The sequence below is a fragment of the Podarcis tiliguerta genome (genome assembly GCF_965153285.1).
Source record: "Podarcis tiliguerta genome assembly, chromosome: Z".
Taxonomy (NCBI): domain Eukaryota; kingdom Metazoa; phylum Chordata; class Lepidosauria; order Squamata; family Lacertidae; genus Podarcis; species Podarcis tiliguerta.
Window position 1 is genome coordinate 9,543,232 of NC_139553.1, and position 23,305 is coordinate 9,566,536.

Below are 23,305 nucleotides of genomic sequence, written 5' to 3' on the forward strand. Positions count from 1 at the left end.
AGACAAATTCATGGAGGAAAAGGCTTCTCTTGTTTGAAAGCTTTCTAAATTAGTGTCTGTCATCACATCTTGTGGCAGAAAATTCAGCAGTTTAGATATGTACTGAGTGAAGTATTTCCTTCTGTTGTTCTTGACTTTCCCATGCTCTAGTATATTATGAGAGAGGGGGAACGCACCTCTACCCACTCATATCCACTCAATCTTTATTGTTTAATATAGTTAAAAGGATCTGCTTGCTACCAAACATGATTTTGGGGAACTTTAATAAAATTATCCAATGTGGGAGGCTTTATTTATGAGGACTCCAATAAAAGTTACTCATTGTTCAGACACAGGTTAGCTCACACAGGTACTCTGCTGTATAGTGCCAACCCAGTGTCAAAATCCACTTTTCAACATTAATTTTAAAACTGTTATTTTTGAAAATGATTATATATGAAACCAGAGATTGGACTTAATTTTTAAAATAGGTTGGAAGTCATACATGTGAAGTAAATCAGTTGGGGTCTTTATTTAAGTCTAAACATAGCTTTTGTGTAGAGGACTTTTTTTCACACTAAAGGTGCCTCACTTCAGCTGGATTGTGCCCATTTTGCACTGATAGTAGAAATCAAGATGTGGAGGATGTGTGCATTGAGGTTGAGAACTTTAAAAGGATATTAACCTTATCCTTCATGATAGCCATGTACTACCTCCAGTGTCAGGCAGTAGGCTTCTGCATGCCAGTTGCTGGGAATTGCTGTTGTGCTCAGGTCCTTGCAGCTGCCAGTAGGCATCTCCTTGGCCCCTGTGAGAACAGAATGCTGGAATAGATGGATCTTTGATCTAAACTAGTGCAGGGTTCTTAAATTCTTAGACTGTTGGCTGTGAGTCATTTGTAGTGCCATGTCTTTGGAGAATAGTTGGTTGGGAGAGGGGAGATTCTAGAAAAAAATAGGAAGACATTGAAAAATGAAACAAGCACAGTGTGGGAGAGAACTGACTGGACAAATCCCTGAAGCTGGAATTCCTGATACCTGCCTTAACTTGGGTGTCTGTAATATGTGCTAGAAAGCAGAAATTATTCTACTGTTTGTTAGCACCTAGAGCCTTAAGATAATGCAAGGAAAAACTGAGTGCAGTACCATTTTGATCATCAGCATGTGAAATACTTTTATGGGTGGCCTCTGTTCCTCCTCTGGTTTGAGTTCAGAAGCATAGAAGACTGATAAGGCAAACAGCAGTTGAACTGAAGCAGTACAAATATTTTTTGGGAAAGGTATGTAATTGTCGGGATGCAGGTGGCGCTGTGGGTAAAAGCCTCAGCGCCTAGGACTTGCCGATCGAAAGGTTGGCGTTTCGAATCCCCGCGGCGGGGTGCGCTCCCGTCGCTCGGTCCCAGCGCCTGCCAACCTAGCAGTTCGAAAGCACCCCCGGGTGCAAGTAGATAAATAGGGACCGCTTACCAGCGGGAAGGTAAACGGCGTTCCGTGTGCTGTGCTGGCTCGCCAGATGCAGCTTGTCACACTGGCCATGTGACCCGGAAGTGTCTGCGGACAGCGCTGGCTCCCGGCCTCTAGAGTGAGATGAGCGCACAACCCTAGAGTCTGTCAAGACTGGCCCGTACGGGCAGGGGTACCTTTACCTTTACCTATGTAATTGTCATTATCTTTCCTCCTATTTTTAGGTGAACCTGAAAATGAGAGAGATAACAGAAAAAGAGGTCAAACTAAAACAGCATTTACTGGAAAGCCCAGGTCACCAAAAGGTAAAAGACACTTTAGATGAATCATAATTTTAGTTTATTCACATGTATATTACTTGGAAGTAGATTGTATTACTTTTCAGCTGCCAAGTAAGCCATTGTAGGATGGCTTACCAAGTAAGCGGTTGTAAGCTGTCTTGCACTTCATTTACATAGAATTCTGCACTGTGTGTAATGCTTCTGGTTTCCTTTCCCTGCATTCTTTGTGATAACTGCAGGTCAATGTGTGTATTGAGCTTCCAAATGCTTGTGCTTTTCCCATGTGTGCCCAGATGTTCCTTGATTTCAAAGTCAATGAGGAAGCCTGTGCATTTGGAGGCTGCTCTGGTATTTTGGATTAGAGTAGTTGTCTGTACCCTGCATTTTACTCATCTCTTAAAATGTCAATGCTGTATTTTCATAATATTTATAATGTAACATATTACTTTCAGCGTTTATTGTGAAGTTATTCAGGATCATATTTGCTGTACACATTGATTTGAAGAAATTCAGGAACCCTTTCAAATACTAATAAAGCATGTGCTAAATAGTTAAAAGAATTATCAGTGTTACATGTGCATCTCTTCCCCTCTTTTCTCCCTTTAATTATTTCAATGCACTAAAAATTGTTAATAAATGCTACACTTTCATTACTGGGGAATGGAAGTTTTTCCTCAAATATAAATAACTTCAAAGTTGGTCTGATTTGTTGTGAATGTTTTGGCCAAACTGCACTGAGCTAAGTAGCACTAAATACTGCTGTAATGATGTTAACTGGTGCGGAGCAAAAAACTCTTTCAGTATCCTTTATTGCAGAAGGAAGCATTTAAATAACTGCCTATGAGACTTCTTAATTCGATGCTAGCATTTCCTTCTGAGGATACTGTTGGCTCAAGTATTTGCCTACTACTATTTCAAGAACCTACCATGATATGAAAGTGTCTGTGGATTGGGTGCATTTAAGTATTGCTTATAACTTGCTCTGCTGATGTTCCTCTCCTGTTCCCACATTCCCTTCCCTGCTTCCTGAGCAGTCTCCTTCCAAATGGTATTGGAAATTAGTACCTGTAAGTGAATTAATTCTATGTGACAGTTGTCATCTGCAAAACCATGGCTTTTAGTAATTCTTTTATTGGTGTTCGCTTCCATTTAAAATGCTGCTTTCACAACTTACAATATACTCTCTGCTTAAGGATTTTTTTATATTAAAAAAATGTAGATTCCATTACATGAGCCAACATACTGTATGTACAGCATACTCATCACTATACAGCATTTAAGAATTTTGGGGATTCAAAATCTTAATTTGGAGAAGCAAGGAAATCAGTCAAACATTAGGAACAATCTACTGATTGTGTGTTACTGTTCTCCTGTTCAGAAAACTCCTTTTATGCAGTGCTAAGGTGAAGCTGGTCAGTTTAAAGTAATTTGGTGCTTGTATGTCTTAGAAAATGGGTTGTGAGCAGTGCTTTTTTTTTCTAAAAAAAATGTTTAGGAGTACTTTCATTTTCCTACTCATATTGAAATACTGCCCCTCAATGAGGTCAAACTTAGATTCACAAAATGTTTAGGGGTATGCGTACCTCTGCGTCCCCCCCAGAAAAAAGCACTGGTTGTGAGGATTGACTTCCACATTTGAGCTTTAGGCAGGGTGCTGTTAAAATGTTTCCTATACAATGCAAATTTTATTTCTTGTGCTCATGCACATCATGGTCACTTGATTCCATTACTATTAATATTTTGTCTCAAAGGTATAGATGCTTAGTACTTTAACAAAACAAAACAAAATCTTCAGTATTTTGTGTTCTGCATTCCTATGGATATGATGGATTCTTATTTTGGTTCTAGAGGCATGTAACTTGATTCATTTGTTGTTCTGATTATGTAATTAATCAGCTAAGGGAAGGCTCTGGATTTGCGCCTGCAGTTGGCTTTAAATGCTCAGGAGAGTCTGGTTGTGGGCAGTCTTGGTGATGGAATATTAAGCTATATCAAGTATTTCTTTGCCCTTTTCTGACAGTGATAATTGAAATAGTAATTAGGGGGGAAAGCTGTTAAATGGGTCTTACATTCTGTAAATTCTTTTTGTGAACCACATTGAGGGTTTTTTTGTTTTAAGCTATATAATTTTTTTCTGAAATAAATGAATAACTATTGCTGCAGTCCTGAAACCATATGGATATTATTGATTTTATGCTAACCAGTTCAAAGCTGGTAGCCAAATGCCCTTGATCGTATTCAAGTTGCATTGGCATGCTCTTGCGATACTAGCATAACATTCCTTGCTGTCATCATTGTGCCAGAGCTCCTGGTGCATGGACAGCAGATGCCATCCTAAGCATTTATTGGATACCGCAGAAAGTCTTTAAGTGAGTGCAAATGTCCCTAGCTTGTAATAGTTTCTAAAATTGTGTAGGATTTAGCTTCCAGAATGAAGGCAATGCTAGATATCCCTCAAAACCAAGGTTTTCAATTTAGTAACACTTAGTTTGCTTTGAAGTCATCCTTCTGGTATTGCTTAGGCAGTGGGGAGATGAAGGTGGGAAGTATGCTTTAAACTAACCAGATCACCTTACTATGTAAAGTAATCTGCTTGATTTGAATAATCATATTCACTACTTAATGGGTGTCAACTTGCTTGAATTTATTATATGATTCTGATTACCATCTTGTATCTTGCTATTTTTTGTGTAAGCCTGATCTGATGCATGCCCTATCGCACTGCATGCTGGAACCAGTGGAATATGCTCGTGTGGTACAGTATGATTCACATTGCATTACATATTTAGGGAGAGCTTCAGGCTGGGGGAAAAGCAACTTGCATCTTGTATTTATAAATCTCTTAATTCAACACATCTTATATGGCCCTTGCTCATTTAGTATGATATACCTTTCTTTTGCATCTTTTTTGTATAATACTAATATTGATATTTGACAAAGCTTTGATTATCCTGCTGGGAAAACTTTAAATTAAACTGAACTGAATAATTCAAAACTAATTTTGTTGCATTGCTTTTTCCCTGTCTTTGGAACTTGTAACCAAGTAATACTTGTTTGCAGAAATAATTTCTCAGCCTATGCTTTCCTCAAATATATACACGTTTCATACATAGATATGGCCTTAAGTAGCTAGCTAGCAGTATTGTGTATTGTGTAGTATAGTTTAGATAAAAATAATGAAATATTTTTACTATACTGTAGTGGTATAGAACTGAAAGGTATTTAGTCAAATACTATTTATTGTGTGATTTATTAGCTTAATACAGTCTCCATGCAATCTATTGAATATTAGGATTATAGCACAATAAGTGAAAATGCTTTCTGTAACAACTTCGGTTGGATCTGTTTTATGCTATATTATGCAGTAGCCTTAGGCTTTAGTTAATATCTTGAAATCCCTGCTACTGAAGTAGGAACTTACTGAGGTGCTGCTTTGCTTATTAAACTTGCAAGTAATTTTACTCGCTAGCAGAGTACTCTTGATACACTGTCAAAGACTATTGTGTGCTAAAGCAATTATTGATTTGGAGCACAGAAGAACCAAAGAACAGATGATATCTGATTATGCCAGCAACTCATTACATAAAATTAGTGTATGCCGGTAGTGGAATGGAGTCTGACAAGAAGAGCCTTGTAATACAAGTACCAATTGTTTTTCAGGTTGCCTGTTGGATTTATTTGTAATTCAGCTTACAAAACTTTGGGTCTACCAGACTTAATCTTTGCTTCACTGTTTCTCTAGGATTGGTGGGTTGGTATCACTATTTCAAATTAGGTACAGTTTAACCAACTAAAAATGCCTCAAGGAATTGAGTTTGTAGTTTTGTAGACTATTTATTATGGTTAGCCGACCAATGCAATAGAATATCAGATCACAAGATCAGTGATGAATTATGAGAAGTATCAAGCTGAGGAATGGCAATCATAACATCACTGCTTCATACTGTAATTATGACAAGACAAGTAGCTTTGCTACAGTGACAAATTCTGCCTTCCTCTATTAGGTACGTTATCGCCGAGATCACCTTTCAAATAGGCAGTTACCATTTTTCCCATTGCTTGAAGATTTGATGAAGGACTGCAGTGATGGGGCTGCTTTATTGGCTGTGATACATTATTATTGTCCTGAACATATGAAGCTAGATGGTACGTGGATAAGAAATTCTAAGTGACCTAGTTTTAAATAATGTCTGAGTAGAATGTTACGGATTTACCAAAATAGCTTTATACAAATCTAATTGCGGTATTCATTATAATCTAAATAATCCAATAACTTTTAGTCCTACTGTTTGCAGTGGGAGCACATTTTTAGAAATTTCTCTGAAACTAACTACACAAAAATCCTTCACTTTGGTTGGCTCAAACCCCTGGTCAACTGTCCTTTTTGCTTATTATGTGTATCTATGATGGCATGTAAACAAGGATGGCAATGCTGCTGCTGCTTCTCAAACAAGGTTGTTGCTTCCAAGTTACCACCTTTGGGGAGTTGTGATGTGTATTCTAGGCTTGTTCTCCATGCAATACTGATCTATATCAACCCAAGAGATTGATGCAAAGGGATTAGAGAAGTGGCATTCATTAGGAAGAGCCCAGGTTGAATATGTATAATGTTTGGTGAATCACATTTCTTACATCTAAGTATGGGCACGTTGTATCCAGAAACTACTACCCTTATACATGTTCTAACTTATCACTTTCCCCTCTCTCATGCCCATGATACTCATTTTATCTTTCCCGGCTGAGAATATCTCCATGCTGATACAAATTGGCCTCAGTATCCCTAGTGCAGCCTTTGCTAACCCAGTGTCCTCCATGCTGGCTAGGGCTTATGGAAGTTTTAGTACAGAACATCTTCAGGGCACCAGGTTGGCAAAGGCTGCCCCTAGTTGGGACTTTGAGCTGCACAGTTCCTGTGCTGTCTTTGAATACCACTCCTGTAGTTTGACTTATAGGCTGAAGCAAAGCACTGTTGGGGAAAGTGTTGACTGTTTTTTCCTGCATGATAACTGCATGAGCTGAGGGTTAATCCATTGGGCTTCCTTGTGACACTGATCCTTGATGCTTTTATCATTGGTTAGAGATCTGCCTAAAAGAGGTAACATCGATTGCTGACAGTATCTATAACATCCAGCTGCTTCGGGAATTCTCAAATGAATATCTTAGCAAATGTTTTTACCTCACACTGGAGGACATGCTGTATGCTCCTTTGGTCCTAAAGGTAAGGCATGGAGGGATCCACCCAAATTTTAAAAGACACGTAGATAGCTTATTAATGTTAAAATCCTTTTTCTAGCCCAACATGATGGTCTTCATTGCTGAATTATTCTGGTGGTTTGAGAATGTTAAGCCAGACTTCGTGCAGCCCAGGGACCTCCAAGAAGTAAAAGATGGTGAGATATTTTGAACTTCTGTAGCAATAATAATAGTAACAACAACAACAACAAAAATTTATTTGTATCCTGCCCTCCCCGGCCAAAGCCGGGCTCAGAGCGGCTAACAACACGTAAAAATAGCACAGTGTACATAAAATCGCACAGTCAATTAATTAAAATACATTCTAGAATCAAATCAGAATCAAATTAATAGCAACCATTGGGTTAGAGTTCTATGCAGATTACAGAAGACAATTTCACTGATGTGGCTAGAACGTTTTATATCAAAGCACTTTTTTGTTAGCTTGTGTGGCATTCCTATGCGTCTCCAAGCTTGATTATCAGAAGCTTAGATCTTCTAGTGGATGCACAGAGAGTTGCTAGATGAGTGTCTTTTTTATCTTTCCAGACTAGAGCTTAGTTCTTTTTTAAAGTGTAGGCAAAATACAAGCTTACCCTACCTAGTATGCAGTGAGTCCAGCTTGTTAAGTATTCCTACACTTGGTCCAGTACTTGGTGGCAGTGGGTGTCTGGAAACTCTTGGCACTTGATTAAAATATATTGAGGTCTGATGCAGGAAATCGAAGTGGCATTGTCCTGCCCATAAATTAACATGGGGCACCATTCATTAAGAGACAGCCCTATGCAGGTCCTGCGGAAATGGATGAAAATTGCACAAGAACATTTTATTTTGTTATGACTGGCATTGTGCTCCATGGGCTGGATGTATGTCACTTTCTGCACTCCTTAATCATTCTATTCTGTAGTCTTCAATAGCCCCCAAAATTGGCTCCTTATCCTTGTCTCATGGAAGCACTCTATTTTTATGGTCCTTTCCCATCCTTCATTTGTTATATCCCTCGCTCATCTCCTATCCTTTTGCAATCACTGACTGCCTCCACTTCTGGACTGCCACTATGCTTTTAGGAATGTTAAAATAGTTGACTTTATATATATATATATATAAAAGTGCAGGTAAATTTGTTAAAAAGTTTCAGAATCATTATTAATAGGCACTCTGCCAATTTGCTGTTCAAAACATATCTGATTACTGTGAATTTTATATATGCTTATCTGAGTTTATTGGATTATGATACTGATGATTTGCAATGGCAAGAAATTTCATAAAATCTTACTTTGAGAGTGCCTGTTAGGGCTCTTGATTGGTGGTAGCTCATTTTTAAGGCAACACTAACACTGTAAATGAATGTGCAGCAAAAACAATGTTGCAGCAGAAGAGTAGCCGCCTGCCTGTTCCTATTTCCAACGCAACGAAACGCAGTTTCATGGTGAATCCAGCTGCTTCCAGTTCACCTGATGTACAACTCCCAGTTCAGCTCCCTTTGGAGTCTTGCAACAGGTATTCCCTGCATCCTGAAGAATTTGAGTATCTGTAAGTCTGTCTTTCTATCTCTACATTCAGTCTTGCTTTCCTTACCAGTTTGGGAGCTACAGCCTATTACTAGTGTTACCTTTAATTGTGTCCAGCAGACTAATTCCCTCCTCCTTCCAACAATTCAAATTAGGCAGCTGTGTGGATTTTCTCCACAGGTTATATTATTTGGTTTGGGCGAGGTACACAGGCTTACTGAAGGATCCTTATATTTTGGAAATGAAAACATACTACGAGGCCTCCGTTGTCTTTCAGTTTGGTCTGTAGACTTTTGGGATACTGAGGGCAGCAACATTTTCTTTGTTCTGCATTAGGTTCCTCCCACTTGCATGAATAAACTTGGTGAGAAAGTGCTTGAAAGCCACTGATACACAATACATTGCTTGTGATGGAAAATGTAACTCAGTTCTGGTTGGATGGCCGAATCTTGATTGTGCTGCTTATAAACCCAAGTCTCTTCTGTGGCTGAGAGTCTCCTGGCTCTTTTAGTCCCCTGCTGTGAGAAGCTATGGTGGTCAGAGTCAATCTCTTTCCCTCTCCTGTGCATTGGTGCGTCAGCCCCCTTCTCTCCTTCCCCTCCAAAGCTCTGCATAAGAATAAAGAGGGGCAACTGTTGCAACCTCCCAGTGCAGCATCTTTAATATGGTTCTTAAGAGCATGCGTGTCTGAAGAAGCAACTCTAGTTGAGTTTTAGGCAGAGTCTTAAGAGATACACATTTGGTAAAAAATAATAATAAAGGAATGTATTCAAGAGCAAGAAATGTAAGAAACAAGGAAGTACAATTCTCAGTCTGTTCAGGCACTGGTTGTGGTGGGAACCTTTTGCAAAAATCTGTAAGCTAATCGCACATCCAGTATGAAAAAGATACCATTTTCTGCGACTGAGTCTGTTCTGTCATTTATAGGCTTCTTTCTAGCTTTCATGGGGTCCTTTTAACCATCCATGTAAACGGAAAGCTGCTTAATGTAAATTTCAAATGTCTCCTACATTAACTATTAGTTATTTAGTAATACATTATGTACAGTAAGACAGCTTTAAAGTTTCAGTAACTTGAATCTTCCTAGTCGGGATGTAATTAAGTTCTGTAAAGGGCTCTTGAGACTTAAGTCTCATTATTCACCCTTCTCTTTACTCCTTCCTTCCTTCTTTTCCTTCTGTTTTTTTTCCTTTTAAATATGGTTTCCTTTTAAGAATGTAGTTCATTGGCTTAAGCATAGCCTCTTAATTTCAGATAGCTGGTACAATTTTGTGTTGTGAGTCACTCTTGTTGACTGGCTTAATTTTTTTACTTTGTTTTGGCATTTCTGGGCCGGGGGGGGGGATGATGGGTGTTGTGTAGTAATGTGTGTTTTTCCTATTGTTTTGTTTTTTCTCTTGCAAAAAAACCTCTCATTAATTGTGTGTGTGTGTGTGTGTATGTGTTTTAACAATAGCGGAAAAGGAAACCCTGCCTTCAGCCCATCCCATCCATTGCTGCCTTTGAGACAAAAACAACAGAAGTCCCTGCAGGGGGAGGACAGTTCAGGTAGGCACCTATTTCTCTTGTGAACATAGGAGCCAACTCCTAGGGGCTGAGGGGGCTTTGGCCCCCCCATAGTTGATGGGCATATCTATTCAAATGGTGTACTTGCACCACATCATGTGATCAGTTATGCAAGGTGGGGCTTACCTGGACCCCCCAATAATTTATTCAAGTTGGCACCCCTGCTTGTGAACAACTTGATGCAAAAGTAATAGCCACAGCACAGAACACAGTTTTGGGTATTTGGTCCCTCTGAAGTTGACAATAGAAAGCTCCTATTACTGAAAGATCAGGGTTAGGATGAAGAACACACTGCAACTGAGTTTGCCCCACCAGGTCTCTGAGTCTCTGGAACTGCAGCTGGGTCAGGCAATAGTGTGGCTAGTTTAATCTCACTTGTGAGAAAGGAAAGAGGTGGGGATAGTAGTGGGCCCTGACTTACGTTTCCTTTCCTTCCCCTCCCACCCATGTGATTCAGTCATTGAGAACTCTATTCCTTTTCCCAAGCCAGACAGGGTACCTTGTGGTTACAACAAACTTTTGAAGCTGTTGCTCTAGATTGTTGGATGTTGCTGTGAGTATTTTGGTAGGGGAAGGATGAGCAGTTTTGGTTAATCTGAGCACCATTTGCAGAGAAAATAACTTTGATAGTGAATGCCTTTTGTGGTGTTGCTTGGGCTGATGTGGAACAATCTTCTGACCTTCACAGTTCTACTCATACTATGCATATGTATAAGGTAGAGAAACTCTGGCTGCAGCTGTACTTGGCCATTTTATATCAAGAATTCCCCCTACCAACTACTACTGAGGCTTCAGTCCTAAGCATGGTTATTTGGAATTGAGTTCCACTTAGATTAATGAGTTTTCAATGCCAATCAGCAACTCACGATATCTAGGCTTAAAAACATGTGTACTTGTCATAATAGTGCAACAATTTTGAGCTATGGTATATATGACAGCAGTTTTATACTGCCCTCTAATGGTGAAATCTTGTTAAGTGGACATTCTGTAATAATAATGTAACAGCGTAAAATAATTAAAATCAAGAGTGTTTGAAAAGTTGTCCAACATCCTTTATATATATCTATATATATATTTGTAGATCAACGGCATCGTTCTAATTCATTGACAAAAGTAGATGGGCAGCCACGGGAGTCAATCCTTGCATGGCCAGAGAAGAAGCAAAGGTAATATATACTGGATGATATTGTATGGGAAAGGCACCTTAATATCTTTGCATGCTGTTGACATGTGGTATGATTTTATTGGTAAAAATGTTGATAATAGTGTTCATGCAGATAGCGTAGTATTATGGCCTGATAAAAATGCAGCAATCTACTGCTGATCCAGTGGTTAGGTGTTGAACCTGGTCATGAAAGAGTTTTGTGCCTTGGTTTCTGTGATGGGGAAGTGCATAGCATCTTCTTTCCAGTCTGTAAAATGGAAATAATAATGTCCTGCCTCAAATAATGGTTGGATTCTATCTATTTGAATACCAATGTGTAAATAAGTTCTTTGGATATTAGCATATTATGATAATGAATGTCTTTAGAATTAGTCAGCTCTGATTCTTTTCCTTGAATTTCTGCTTCCTATGAAGGCCAAAATTCAATGAATTACACAAATTCATGTGAATTCCATAGCTAGATGGGCAATTTCTGCTAAAGCACCCTTATCAGTTCTAATGGACATTTTATTACTTCTAGACCTGTTTCTCAGCCAGCACCATTCGCACTTCATTATGCTGCAAGCAGTGATGCAGACCCCAGTTCTGGTGATAGCATTAGCTTGGCTCGGTCAATCAGCAAGGACAGCCTAGCATCAAACATTATCAACATCACTCCAAAACAGCAGCCTCAGTCTGCACCAGTGAAAAGCGATGGGAAGAGTTTGCTGAACAATGTAGAAATAGAGGATGAGGATGAGGATGAAGAATTGATCGCAGTAATCTGCCCAGATGCTTCACTGAACCATGGCAACCTGGAACTTCAGAGTGTGCCAGCTAGATCACCTAGTCAAGTTGCAACCGCATGGGCTCAGAAATCACAAAGTGAAGCCTCCAAAAGCAAGACAGATAGCTTTTTCCTTGAGCCTTTAATGCCTGCTATTCTGCGACCAGCAAAGGAAAAACAATCAATCAATAAGGAGGATGAATGTGGGGAAGGAAAGAAGAGAGGCTTTGTATCAAAGAGAGTGAGTGAGGGGCCCATGGCTTTAGTCCGTAAGAAAGCCAATAATAATCATGCAGATCACATCCCCAGCAGAACTTTTGTTGCAACTTCTGGTTCTGAATTATCAGCAGTTGCTGGTTCCAGCATGGCAGATCCGTCAGTGCACTCAGAAGTCAGAGGAGAGCCCTTCCATCCCCAGGCAATTAGTAGCTTAGATACTTTATCTCTAGAACAGTCCTCCACCAAAGCACACGAGGATTTGGCTTGCAGTACAAATGTTGGCTACATGAAAAGTCCAAATTCTCGCATTGCAGACACCTCATGGACAATGATCAGGCAAGATTCTGATTCAGACATTCTGGATATGGAGGAAGTCGAACAAGATTTAGTGTCAGATGATCATCCAATAATTGCCAAGTATATAGGAGAAGAGGAATCGGCAAAGCTGCAAGAAGACATGAAGGTTAAGGAACATGAAGATAAAGATGATGCTAGTGGACGTTCAAGTCCATGCCTAAGTACTGTTTCTCAGATAAGCAGCTCATCCGTGACCAGTGGGAGTGCCAGAATGACTAACTTTGCTGAACGGAAGTTTCAGAGACTGAACAACTATGAAACAAAATCCAGCACCAGCAGCTCACAGAAGACCACACCAGATGGATCAGAGTGTTGTCCTGCCCTGTTAACCACATGGAAGCAGAAGAGGGAGCAAAGCCCCAACAGGCAGAACAAAGATAATGTTAACCTGCTGGCTTCTGAACTGGTGCAGCTTCATATGCAGCTGGAGGAGAAGCGGAGAGTGATAGAGGCTCAGAAGAAGAAGAAGGAGGTGTTGTCGGCCAGGCAGCGGTTAAAACTGGGCAAGGCAGCATTCTTGGGTGTGGTGAAGAAAGGGAAAGGGGCTGAAGTCTCTCAGCCACTTAAGCCAGAGCACTTCACGAAGGAGTATTCAAGACACAATGGGGAAGGCGTGGATGCTACTTTGAGCTCTGAATCTGAGTCCATCTTCATGAAAGAGGAAGGCGATGAAGAGACTCTTGATTCTCTTGAAGTGCCCAAAGTAAAGGCCCAAGAAACTGTTGCTTTTGTTGAGGAAAACAATCCAAAAGAACCCACTATACATGAAATAGAGAAAAGCAAAATGATTTCTGCTGCACTTCTAGAAGAGAACATCGAATCTGCTGAATGTGATCTCCCCATTGAGAAACTAAATGAAATGATCAGTGCCCTCCGGCAAGATATCCTGAAGATTTCTCGGCAACAAGAGCTTCTCATGAAACAGCCAACAGTATCGTCACTGAGAGGCGTCTCTCAGGACCAAAAGATAAAGGCACCAGTTCATTTTGTCGAACCTCTGTCTCCTACTGACATGAGTAGTCTCCCTAAGCCACCATGTCTCAGTCAAGGTCGGAGTCCTCACTCGGGGAGACCATCTGAACTGAAAGAGGGTAAGGAGCGTCAGCAAGCCATGATGCGCATCAAAACCCTGACTCCTAGCACTGACACCTCGCCACACTTAAGGCAGTTTCCATCAAACAATTCATCCAAGACCCCGACTGAAGCTACTGTCGAAAATAATTTTGACCTGGACAGCCTGGACAGCACTAGAGAGAAACAGCGAGCAGGATTTACCCTGTCCACTTCCAAAGACACAAATATCCTCTCTGAGGCTCTCAAAGATGTGAATAGTAACTTAGAAGACATTAGCTGTGCTTCTTGTGATAGCTTAGGGAAAGAGAACATCCCAGCAGAGGAGTCCACGAGAAGCAAAGGTAGCCTTATTGAAGTAGACCTGTCTGATTTAAAAGCCCCAGATGAAGGAGGAGAAGCTGAAAGCCAAGACGACTCCACATACCTGACTGGTGAAATTGATCAGAAGTCAGGAGTTAGTTTTTTCTTTAAGGTAAGAACAAGATAGTGTTGTTGAATCCCTGATTATTTGGTACAGCAGTAATCTCTCCTTAACTCTTGCTTTTAACTGGGGTGGGCTGAATAGTTCATTTTGTACACCCCTATATTACATGTGCTGGGTTTGGTGATGTGGGTGGGTGGGAGCATCGTGCATAGATTTATTTATTTTTTAAAAAAATAGCATAATAATTTAATGCTTAGTGAGTTGGCATCCCTTAATATCTCGCTCTTCATGTGTGTAGATATTCTGGCAAATGTGGTTGAAGCAAAGGTGCAACAGTCAATTTGGCAGCTCAGAAATAAGTTGCTACAAGGGTGGTCAGCTGTACCCTGTATTGTCAACGGGATACTTACATGCATGAGAGGAAAGACCATTATATATTGCTTTTTGCTAACAGGCACTACCTGACGACATGTATTATTATCATTATCGTCATTTATATACCATTCTTTATCTGAAGATCTCAGGGTGGTTTATAGTGACAGGTATTGCTGGACAATCCTACATGGGGTCAGAGGGGAATGCAGCAGTGGATTCATCACCTATCCCAAGTCCTGCTGAGCTGTGCTAGCCCATGGCATTAGGCATGATTTTTCCTTTTCACTGTACCAGCTCCAACTGACTGGGAATAGTTTTGCAACTTCATTCTCCCTGTGGTGGCATTTTCTGCATACTTGTGGAGTCTGTATGCTACATGCTGCCTTATGATGGTTTGTAATTCTCTTAGTGTACTTTCATTACATACGTTTGATAATGAAAAGGTCACTCAGTGCAGTATATGCAAACACCTGTCTCATTTAAGCTTACATAGAACTATTACAGGGTGAGCTCCATTTGTTCAGTCCTATCTCCTGCCAACCTAGCAGTTTGAAAGCACGTCAAAGTGCAAGTAGATAAATAGGTACCGTTCAGGTGGGAAGGTAAAGGGCATTTCCGTGCGCTGCTCTGGTTCGCCAGAAGCAGCTTAGTCATGCTGGCCACATGACCCGGAAAAACTGTCTGCAGACAAACGTCGGCTCCCTCAGCCAATAAAGCGAGATGAACGCCGCAACCCCAGAGTCGTTTGTGACTGGACTTAACTGTCAGGAGTCCTTTTTTAAGAACTTCTCAACAATGATAGAACTCACAGGTGGAGAATACTTTTATTTTTATATATCTTTGTGTGAGTTAATACTTAATACTTTATTATCCCTTTGGCACTGCATCGTTGTACTTTTTTTTGTCCTTCCAGTCTGTGACTCTTTATAGTTTATATTTTTTATTCTTTGTTTTCTTGCTTTTTGTTGGCACTTTTCTTATTTTTGTAACAAATCAGTCAAAAGCATTTAACAAAAATGCAATACAATAAAAAGTCAATAGAGAGTACCTGGATGTTTGCTTCACAATGTCAATGATATTCTGAGGGATTATTTTATTTTCTGTGTTTTCAGGACCCATCTATTCCCGTGGTTGTAATCTGTTTTAGCTGTTTTAAATTATCAGTTGTTATAACCTGCTCAGGAACTTGCTGCTGAAGGGCAGATAATAACTTTGATGTTGATGATATGTGTATGTTTATATGTATCTCGTTCCTTAATGGGACTCCAAATGGATGGGTTCCAAGCACTGACCAGATTCCAGACCGGCTTAGCTTCGGAGATGTTGCTGAAATAACTACCTTCAATTAACTGTCCTGGGGTCATACACTGCAGAGTTTGTGAACTTAGCAAGAGGGCTGATATTTGTTGCAAATATGGAAAATGGCAGCTCCATCGTTAAAGCAGCCAAAAAAATATATGTTTCTGTGCTCAGATGGAAGTCATGAGATTTTCTTCATAGCCTCATACAGCGCTTGCTATTTCTACACCCCACGCTGCAAAAACACTACTTCTCACTTGAATTTTAATTTGACAGGATGGGCAGAAAGCAGAAGATGAGCTTGCAAAGAAACGTGCCGCTTTCCTCCTAAAGCAGCAGCGCAAAGCTGAAGAGACACGCCTTAGAAAACTCCAGTTCGAGGCAGAGGCTGAACAAAAGAGAGATGAAGCCCGGTAAATTCAATGTCTTGCCGCACAGTATATAGATGAGTACTTCATGCTTTTATGTTCTCACTTGAGAAATTGGTAATGATGGGATTTGAAGGCTGCCCTTTGCCTTTTTAGTCGTAAAGCTGAAGAAGACCGCATACGGAAGGAAGAAGAGAAAGCCCGGAGAGAGCTCATCAAACAAGAACACCTGAGAAGAAAGCACCAGCAAAACTTGGAAGAACAAGGCCGTGGGAAGCCCAAACCCAAGCCCAAGCAGCCTAGGCCAATATCTGTTCATCAGGAAGAATCCTATAGCAACTTGGAAAGAAAGTGTTCTTCTATCCGTAAGCAGCAGCACTCATTTTGGCTCCTATAACAGTATAAAAATTAACTTTTTTCATTGTGTAACACCCTTTTTCTTTTGCCAGCTGATAATCTAAGTAGTGCTCAGTCGGGTTCTAGCCTGTCTTTGGCATCTGCAACGACAACTGAACCTGAAAGTGTTAATTCTGGTGGCGCACCTTCCAAACGGTAAGAGAAAGCATAAAGATTTAGGATTCTGATGTTGAAACATACTTTGGGGTGGGGAACGTTGCCCAGATGCCACATCCAGCCTTCAATAGTGGCCATGAACCCTCTGCAAAATAGAGATAATTGCAACTTTTAGGTAACAATAGTGTAGTAGTGACTGTCAAGAAATTGTAATGGTGCACTACTTTTAAAGTACTCACTATTAGTGAATGAGAAATAGTCATTGGGGTAATATAAATAAATTGTCAGCGTCATGGGTACTGTAAACAAGATTAACAAGCAATTAGGGGTAGAACTGGGATGGGAAACGTTTGAGCTCCAGATGTGGCTGGATTACAACTCCCATTATCCTTAACAATTGCCATGCTGCTGGAGACTGATGGCGACATGGGTCCACCTATACGTTCTCAATCCTTTGGAAATAATTGTCTCATTTCAGGTGTTAGCTGCTAATTTTGCAATTATGATCATTGTCCACTAATGGAGAATTTGTTACAGCTAACTCTTGATGGGCTTATTTATTCATGGACTCTCCCCATAAAATTGCGACACACACACAAGTACTCCCTTGCTTTTTTGTGGGTGTGTGGGTGCTCCATTATGTATATGTGTATGCATGCATGTATGTATATATATATGTGTGTGTGTGTCTTTGTCTTTCTACACACACACACACACACACACACACACCAATTTAAGAGACCATTTCATGCTTCCGACAAAGCATGCTCTAGCCCGCAAGAAATATTCTACAATAATTTGTTAGTTGCAGATACTATGTTTTTTTAATAAAGCAGCTTAAGCAATTTAGCATGGCTAACCCTCTGAAGCACATCTCTTTTCTGAGGGAGAGAGAGAGAGTGCAAAATCTGGGGAGATGGAAAATTGGACACACTTGCCTTCCCCCCAAATAATCTGGTAGCTATGAACACACTGCTCATGTTCTTCTGATCCTTCTGACAGAGTGAAATCAATGGAAACCTTGCCCATATTGAGCAGGAACCCAAGTCGAAACATGGAGAGAGACTGGGAAAGCACCTCAGCAGCCTCTTCAGTTGCATCAGTAGCAGAATATACTGGTAAACCTAATACATTTTATCTGTACCTGTGTAATTAATGATCAGGATTATATAAATCTGGTTGCCAGTATGTGGAACAGTACAGTGCAGTCTTCATTCTGTGGTCTCACGCCTCTGAACATACAGCAGGAAGCTGCTTTGAAACAGTCAGACCACTGATCCATCTAGTTCTTCTCAGAGTAGACTCATTGTAATTAATGAACCTTATTGATGTCCATCAATTTTAATGGGTCTACTCTGAGTAGGGCTAACGCTGGATACAATCCTGTTTTACTGGGCTTTTATCATGGGATGTAGAAGCTTTGCAAATTTGCCTTTTTAAATATTGCTAGTGAAATAAGGAAGAAATTTCTTACTTATTTAAAAAAAAATTTATAAAAAAAATCTGCCTTTTCATAGTTGCTCAACATAGCTCGCAACACTGATAAAAAACATATGAGACTTTCATTTTAGCTATCAAGCCACTTGTTTAAAATTTATGTTTTATTAGGTCCAAAGATGTTTAAAGAGCCCTGTGGCAAGTCAAACAAATCAATTATCCACAATGCTATTTCCCACTGCTGTCTTGCTGGAAAAGTGAATGAGCCTCACAAGAATTCTATACTGGAGGCAAGTATCTCTGAGAACAAGAGTTTTGGAATTGGTCAGTTGCTGTATACCTTGATTTCCATGCCCATTGTTTGATGTCTTCCAAGCATAACATGCACAGTTAGCATTGGTTTTTAAAAAATTGTTGTTGTTTTTTTACTTTGTTACTGTCCCATATTGAATAACCCTGATCCCTGGGACACAGTGCATTTGCAGTGTGGATGACTTCATATGGAAAGCTCTTGAGTGGCCAGCTTGCTAGTGTGTATTGCAAGTCATGCTTAAATCATAATAGTCTGGTTTATGCATAATGCTAAACTGGTTTATTAAACTGTGGCTTATATGTTTCTTAAATAATAGCTTAGTGTTTTATGTGTAAGGTTTGACCAGCAACTTATAGATTGTTTACTGCAAGGATGGGGAATCTCTGGCCTTCCAAATAGATGCTGCTCAAACTGAAAATTCAAACTCATCAGTGGCAGATCTTGGTATCTCAAATTTCAGTGGTGCCCTGTGCGATGCCAAAATCTGGCACACATCCCCTCCACCTCTTGCTTTCTGTTGGATGTCTTAGTTGTGGTGCCTGATGCAACACCCCAGAAGTTCCATGCCCAGTGTAACCAAACCAGATCCGCCTTTGCTCTCTTCAGCCCCAACTTGCATGACCAATGGTCAGGGAAGATGGGAAGTTCCCCATTGTTGACTTACTACCAACAAACCATTGAAGCCATGTTTGTTGTTGGTTTTCAGACTTTAATTTAACTATGGCTTGATGTTACATTGAATCCAGTACTCGGTTTGTTTGGCCACTCCACTCCAGAAACTCACCAAACTACAAAAGCATGAGGCAAGAAAATACAGCAGACTTGGGAGGAAAAAGCCAGTGTTTGTTTTATCAATTGTGGCACAACTTGTGGTTAACTCATGACTTGTTTAAAAGAATCATAGCTTAGTGCTGTGCAAACCAGGTCATTGTGGCACTGCAATTTAGAAGTACCAAATGTACCGTATTTTTCGCTCCATAGGGCGCACCTAGTTTTCAGAGGGGGAAATCAAGGGGGGGAAATATGACACACACACCCCCCAGCTCTGGGAGCAGCGAACAGGCTGCAGGCAGCCTGTCCGCTTCTCCCAGACCTTCTTCCTGCTTTTGCAGGAGGTGGGGGAATTCCCCCACCTCCCGCAAAAGCCCACAGTTTGGGGAGAAGGGGACAGAAGCGTGCAGCCTGTGCGCTTCTCCCAGACCTTCTCACTGCTTTTGCAGAAGCTGTGCACTCTTTAAAGGGGCTGCGCTGCTTCTGCTGGCTTTTCTAGGAGGTGGGGAAATTCCCCCACCACCCGCAAAACTGGCAGAAGCCGTGCGCTCTTTAAAGGGGTTGTGCGGCTTCTCCTGGCTTTTCTGGGAGGTGGGGGAATTCCCTCACCTCTCACAAAAGCCGCACACTCTTTAAAGGGTGCGTGGCTCCTGTGGGCTTTTCTATGAGGTGGGAGAAGGGACTGATGCGGCCAGTCAGTCCCTTCTTCCTCCTGGGGAAAAGCCCGCAAGAGCGCACAGAGCTTGTGTGCGGCTCTTGGGGGCTTTTCCCGCCTGCCTCCCCCCTGCATTCGCGCCACAGGACGCACACACATTTTCCCTTGCTTTTTAGGAGGGAAAAAGTGCATCCTATAGAGCAAAAAATATGGTATTTCCTGACCTTCATCTTGGGTACGTTAGACATTGCCAGCAGTGTGCTGGGCTCATTTAGCAGTCTTTGATTTCCTGTGGTCATTGCTCTCAGAATTTTTCTCTTTCACCTCTAGGAGCTCAAGAAATGTGATGCCAAGCACTACATTATTTTGTTCCGTGATGCTGGCTGCCAGTTCAGAGCACTTTATTGTTTCAATCCTGAAACAGAAGAAATCCACAAGCTGACAGGAACAGGGCCAAAGAGCATCACTAAGAAAATGATTGACAAGCTTTATAAATATAGCTCGGACAGGAAGCAATTTAATATCATTCCAGCCAAAACCATGTCTGCCTGTGTAGATGCTCTGACGATTCACAACCATCTGTGGCAGCCCAAACAACCTGTAGTGCCAAAGAAGACTCAAACTCACAAATGACATTACAGTTCAGTGGGAGACTATTGTAGATTTCATCGCTGGGGAGAAATGAGTTTCCTCACCCTCTCTCTGGTTTGGGTATGAAATGAGCAGAACCATAATCCCTTTTTTAAAAAAAGAAAAGAAAGAGGCTTATTAAACGTGGATGCAAGGAAAGAATGAAGGAGCAGCTTCAGTGTTCTTTTTGGGTTTTTTGTATGAATGATAAAACGGCTGTTACACCCATTGATAACCAGAGAGGCTTTTCACATGAGGGAAGGTGCATGTAGCAAGAGTGGATTTCTTTTTACTTGAAGTTCTTCATTGGTACAAATTGGGACATCTTTTCTTGTTCCTCCCCTTCTCGCAATCACTCTTGGAGTTAGCATGTGCTGCCCCTCAGGAGAACAAGAAACTGGGCACTGTGGCAGGCTTTCAAGGAATATCTTTTAGACTTTGGAGACTTGATAACATACAAACAATTGGTACTTGTCCCTACTGCCAACACTAAACCAGGCTCTGACTTGTGGAAGGAAAAGGAAAATACTCCAACCCCACCCCCTTGCTGCTCAGAACCAAGTTTACCTAAAGTATCAAATCATTTTTAAAAGCACTGAAAACTGTAAAATTCGCCTTTTTTAAAAAAGAAAGAAAGAAAATGGAGGACTTATGCAAATTATCATGGCTGAACATTTCTGCAACACAATCATGAAGAGGCAAACAGGTGCTACTTGTTGGAATATTCCCAATTTGAAACTTGAGGCAAGCTGAATGGAGTACAGTCAACATTGCTTTTCTGTTTCGAGTAGTATCCTAACAGGATTTTTTTTGTCTTTTTAATAAAGACAGATTATTGAAATGGTAGAACATCTTCACTCAGAGCATGTTACTCCTGTATAATGGTGCACTTAATGATCACAAATTATAATGCTTTTAAATTATGTCCTGAAATGTAATTTAAATTGGTTTTTTTCTTTTTTATTTGAATGAGTACCATGCTCTAAAATGGAGTGTGTTTTTTGTTGTTGTTTTTTGTTGTTTCAACTTTTTTCTTTGGTGGCAAGAGTATATGCTAATAAAGGAAAAAATATACCAGTTTCCATATACTAACAATTTTCAAACAAAGCTGCATTTTGTTTTTGTTTTTTGAAGGCTCAATCTGATGGTTTCAGTTTTCCTTTTCCATCTAGAAATATTAAATCTTGAGTAATAATAATAATAATAATAATAATAATAATAATAATAATAATAATTTATTTATACCCAGCCCATATGGCTGGGTTTCCCCAGCCACTTTGGGTGGCTTCCAACAAAATATTAAAATACAGTCCATTAAACATTAAAAGCTTCCCTAAACAGGACTGCCTTCAGATGTCTTCTAAAAGTCTGATAGTCGTTGTTCTCTGTGACATCTGGTGGGTAGGCGTTCTATAGGGCGGGTGCCACTACCGAGAAGGCCCTCTGCCTGATTCCCTGCTTCTCGCAGTGAGGGAACCGCCAGAAGGCCCTCAGTGTCTGGGCAGAATGATGGGGGTGAAGATGCTCCTTCAGGTATACTGGGCCGACTCTATTTAGGGCTTTAAACGTCAGCACCAACACTTTGAATTATGCTCCGAAATGTATTGGGAGCCAATGTAGTTCTTTCAAGACCGGTGTTATGTGGTCTCAGCGGCTGCTCCCAGTCACCAGTCTAGCTGCCGCATTCTGGATTATTTGTAGTTTCCGGGTCCCCTTCAAAGGTAGCCCCACATGGAGTGCATTGCAGTAGTCCAAGCAAGAGATAACTAAAGCATGCACCACTCTGGCGAGACAGTCTGTAGGCAGGTATGTTCTCAGTCTGCGTACCAGATGGAGCTGGTAGACAGCTGCCCTGGACACAGAATTGACCTGCACCTCCATGGACAACTGCGAGTCCAAAATGACTCCCAGACTGCGCACCTGGTCCTTCAGGGGCACAGTTACCCCATTCAGGACCAGGGAGTCCTCCACACCTGCCTGCCTCCTGTCCCCCCAAAACAGTACTTCTGTCTTGTAAGGATTCAACCTCAATCTCTTGGCTGCTATCCATCCTCCAACTGCCTCCAGACACTCACACAGGACCTTCACCACCTTCACTGGTTCTGATTTGAAAGATAGGTAGAGCTGGGTATGGTTGATGGTATCGAAAGCCACTGAGAGATATAGCAGAAGCAGGAATCAGCTCTCACCTTTGTCCCCAGCTCAACCAAGGCAGTTTCAGTCCCATGATGAGGCCTGAATCCCGACTGGAAGGGATCCAAATGGTCCGCTTCTTCCAGGCATGCTTTGAGTTGTTCAGCAACCACTTGCTCAATCACCTTGCCCAAGAATGGAAGATTTGAGACTGGGTGATAGTTAGCCATATTGGCTGCGTCTTAAGATGTTTTTTTAAAGAAGCGGTTTGATAACCACCTCTTTCAGCGGGTCTGGGAAGGCTCCCTCGCGGAGAAGAATTCACCACCCAGTGAAGCCCATCACCCAGCCCTTCCCAGCTAGCTTTTATAAGCCAGGATGGGCAAGGATCAAGGAAACAGGTGGTTGGTTTCACTCATCCCAGCAGCCTGTCCACATCCTTGGAGGTAACAGATTAGAATTGATCCCATGCAACTTGACTAGGCAGGACTCCAGCACTCTCCTGCCCCGGCCCTGCTCCCAGGTGGAGTCTACCTCTTCCCGAATCTGAGTGACTTTATCTGCAAAAAACTTTGCAAAATCATTGCAGGAGATCAGATATGACCTTAAGGTTGTTTGTTTTCCCCGCTACAGAAAATAACTTGTTTGTGTATATGTCTAATGAGGGCCGTTTTGATTACTGATAATTATAAAACCTGTCTGTTCATTCCCCACCCCCAAGCTCACTCTGACTCAGCTGCCCAGGAATTTATTTTTAGGTTATGACTCTGGTTT

At 41.0% G+C, this 23,305-nt stretch overlaps 1 protein-coding gene across 12 annotated transcripts in view; it reads left to right on the forward strand.

Annotated features, from left to right (window-relative positions):
• The window catches only part of CAMSAP1 (calmodulin regulated spectrin associated protein 1), a 40,320-nt gene extending 18,815 nt beyond the window's left edge, over positions 1-21,505 (forward strand). For 4 of the 12 annotated variants that reach the window (XM_083422841.1, XM_083422847.1, XM_083422845.1 and 1 more), the window contains exons 5-19: positions 1,667-1,747; positions 2,758-2,790; positions 5,728-5,869; positions 6,802-6,941; positions 7,017-7,113; positions 8,311-8,488; positions 9,923-10,014; positions 11,114-11,198; positions 11,718-14,085; positions 15,988-16,124; positions 16,236-16,444; positions 16,529-16,631; positions 17,595-17,710; positions 18,201-18,319; positions 20,099-21,505. In XM_083422841.1, the coding sequence (XP_083278967.1) occupies positions 1,667-1,747; positions 2,758-2,790; positions 5,728-5,869; positions 6,802-6,941; positions 7,017-7,113; positions 8,311-8,488; positions 9,923-10,014; positions 11,114-11,198; positions 11,718-14,085; positions 15,988-16,124; positions 16,236-16,444; positions 16,529-16,631; positions 17,595-17,710; positions 18,201-18,319; positions 20,099-20,401 (4,203 nt within the window). In that variant the 3' untranslated portion in view covers positions 20,402-21,505. The remainder of the gene's footprint in view (positions 1-1,666; positions 1,748-2,757; positions 2,791-5,727; positions 5,870-6,801; positions 6,942-7,016; positions 7,114-8,310; positions 8,489-9,922; positions 10,015-11,113; positions 11,199-11,717; positions 14,086-15,987; positions 16,125-16,235; positions 16,445-16,528; positions 16,632-17,594; positions 17,711-18,200; positions 18,320-20,098) is intronic. The other 8 variants (XM_083422848.1, XM_083422849.1, XM_083422852.1 and 5 more) reach the window with 3 other exon arrangements.
• Positions 21,506-23,305: the final 1,800 nt, after the last annotated feature.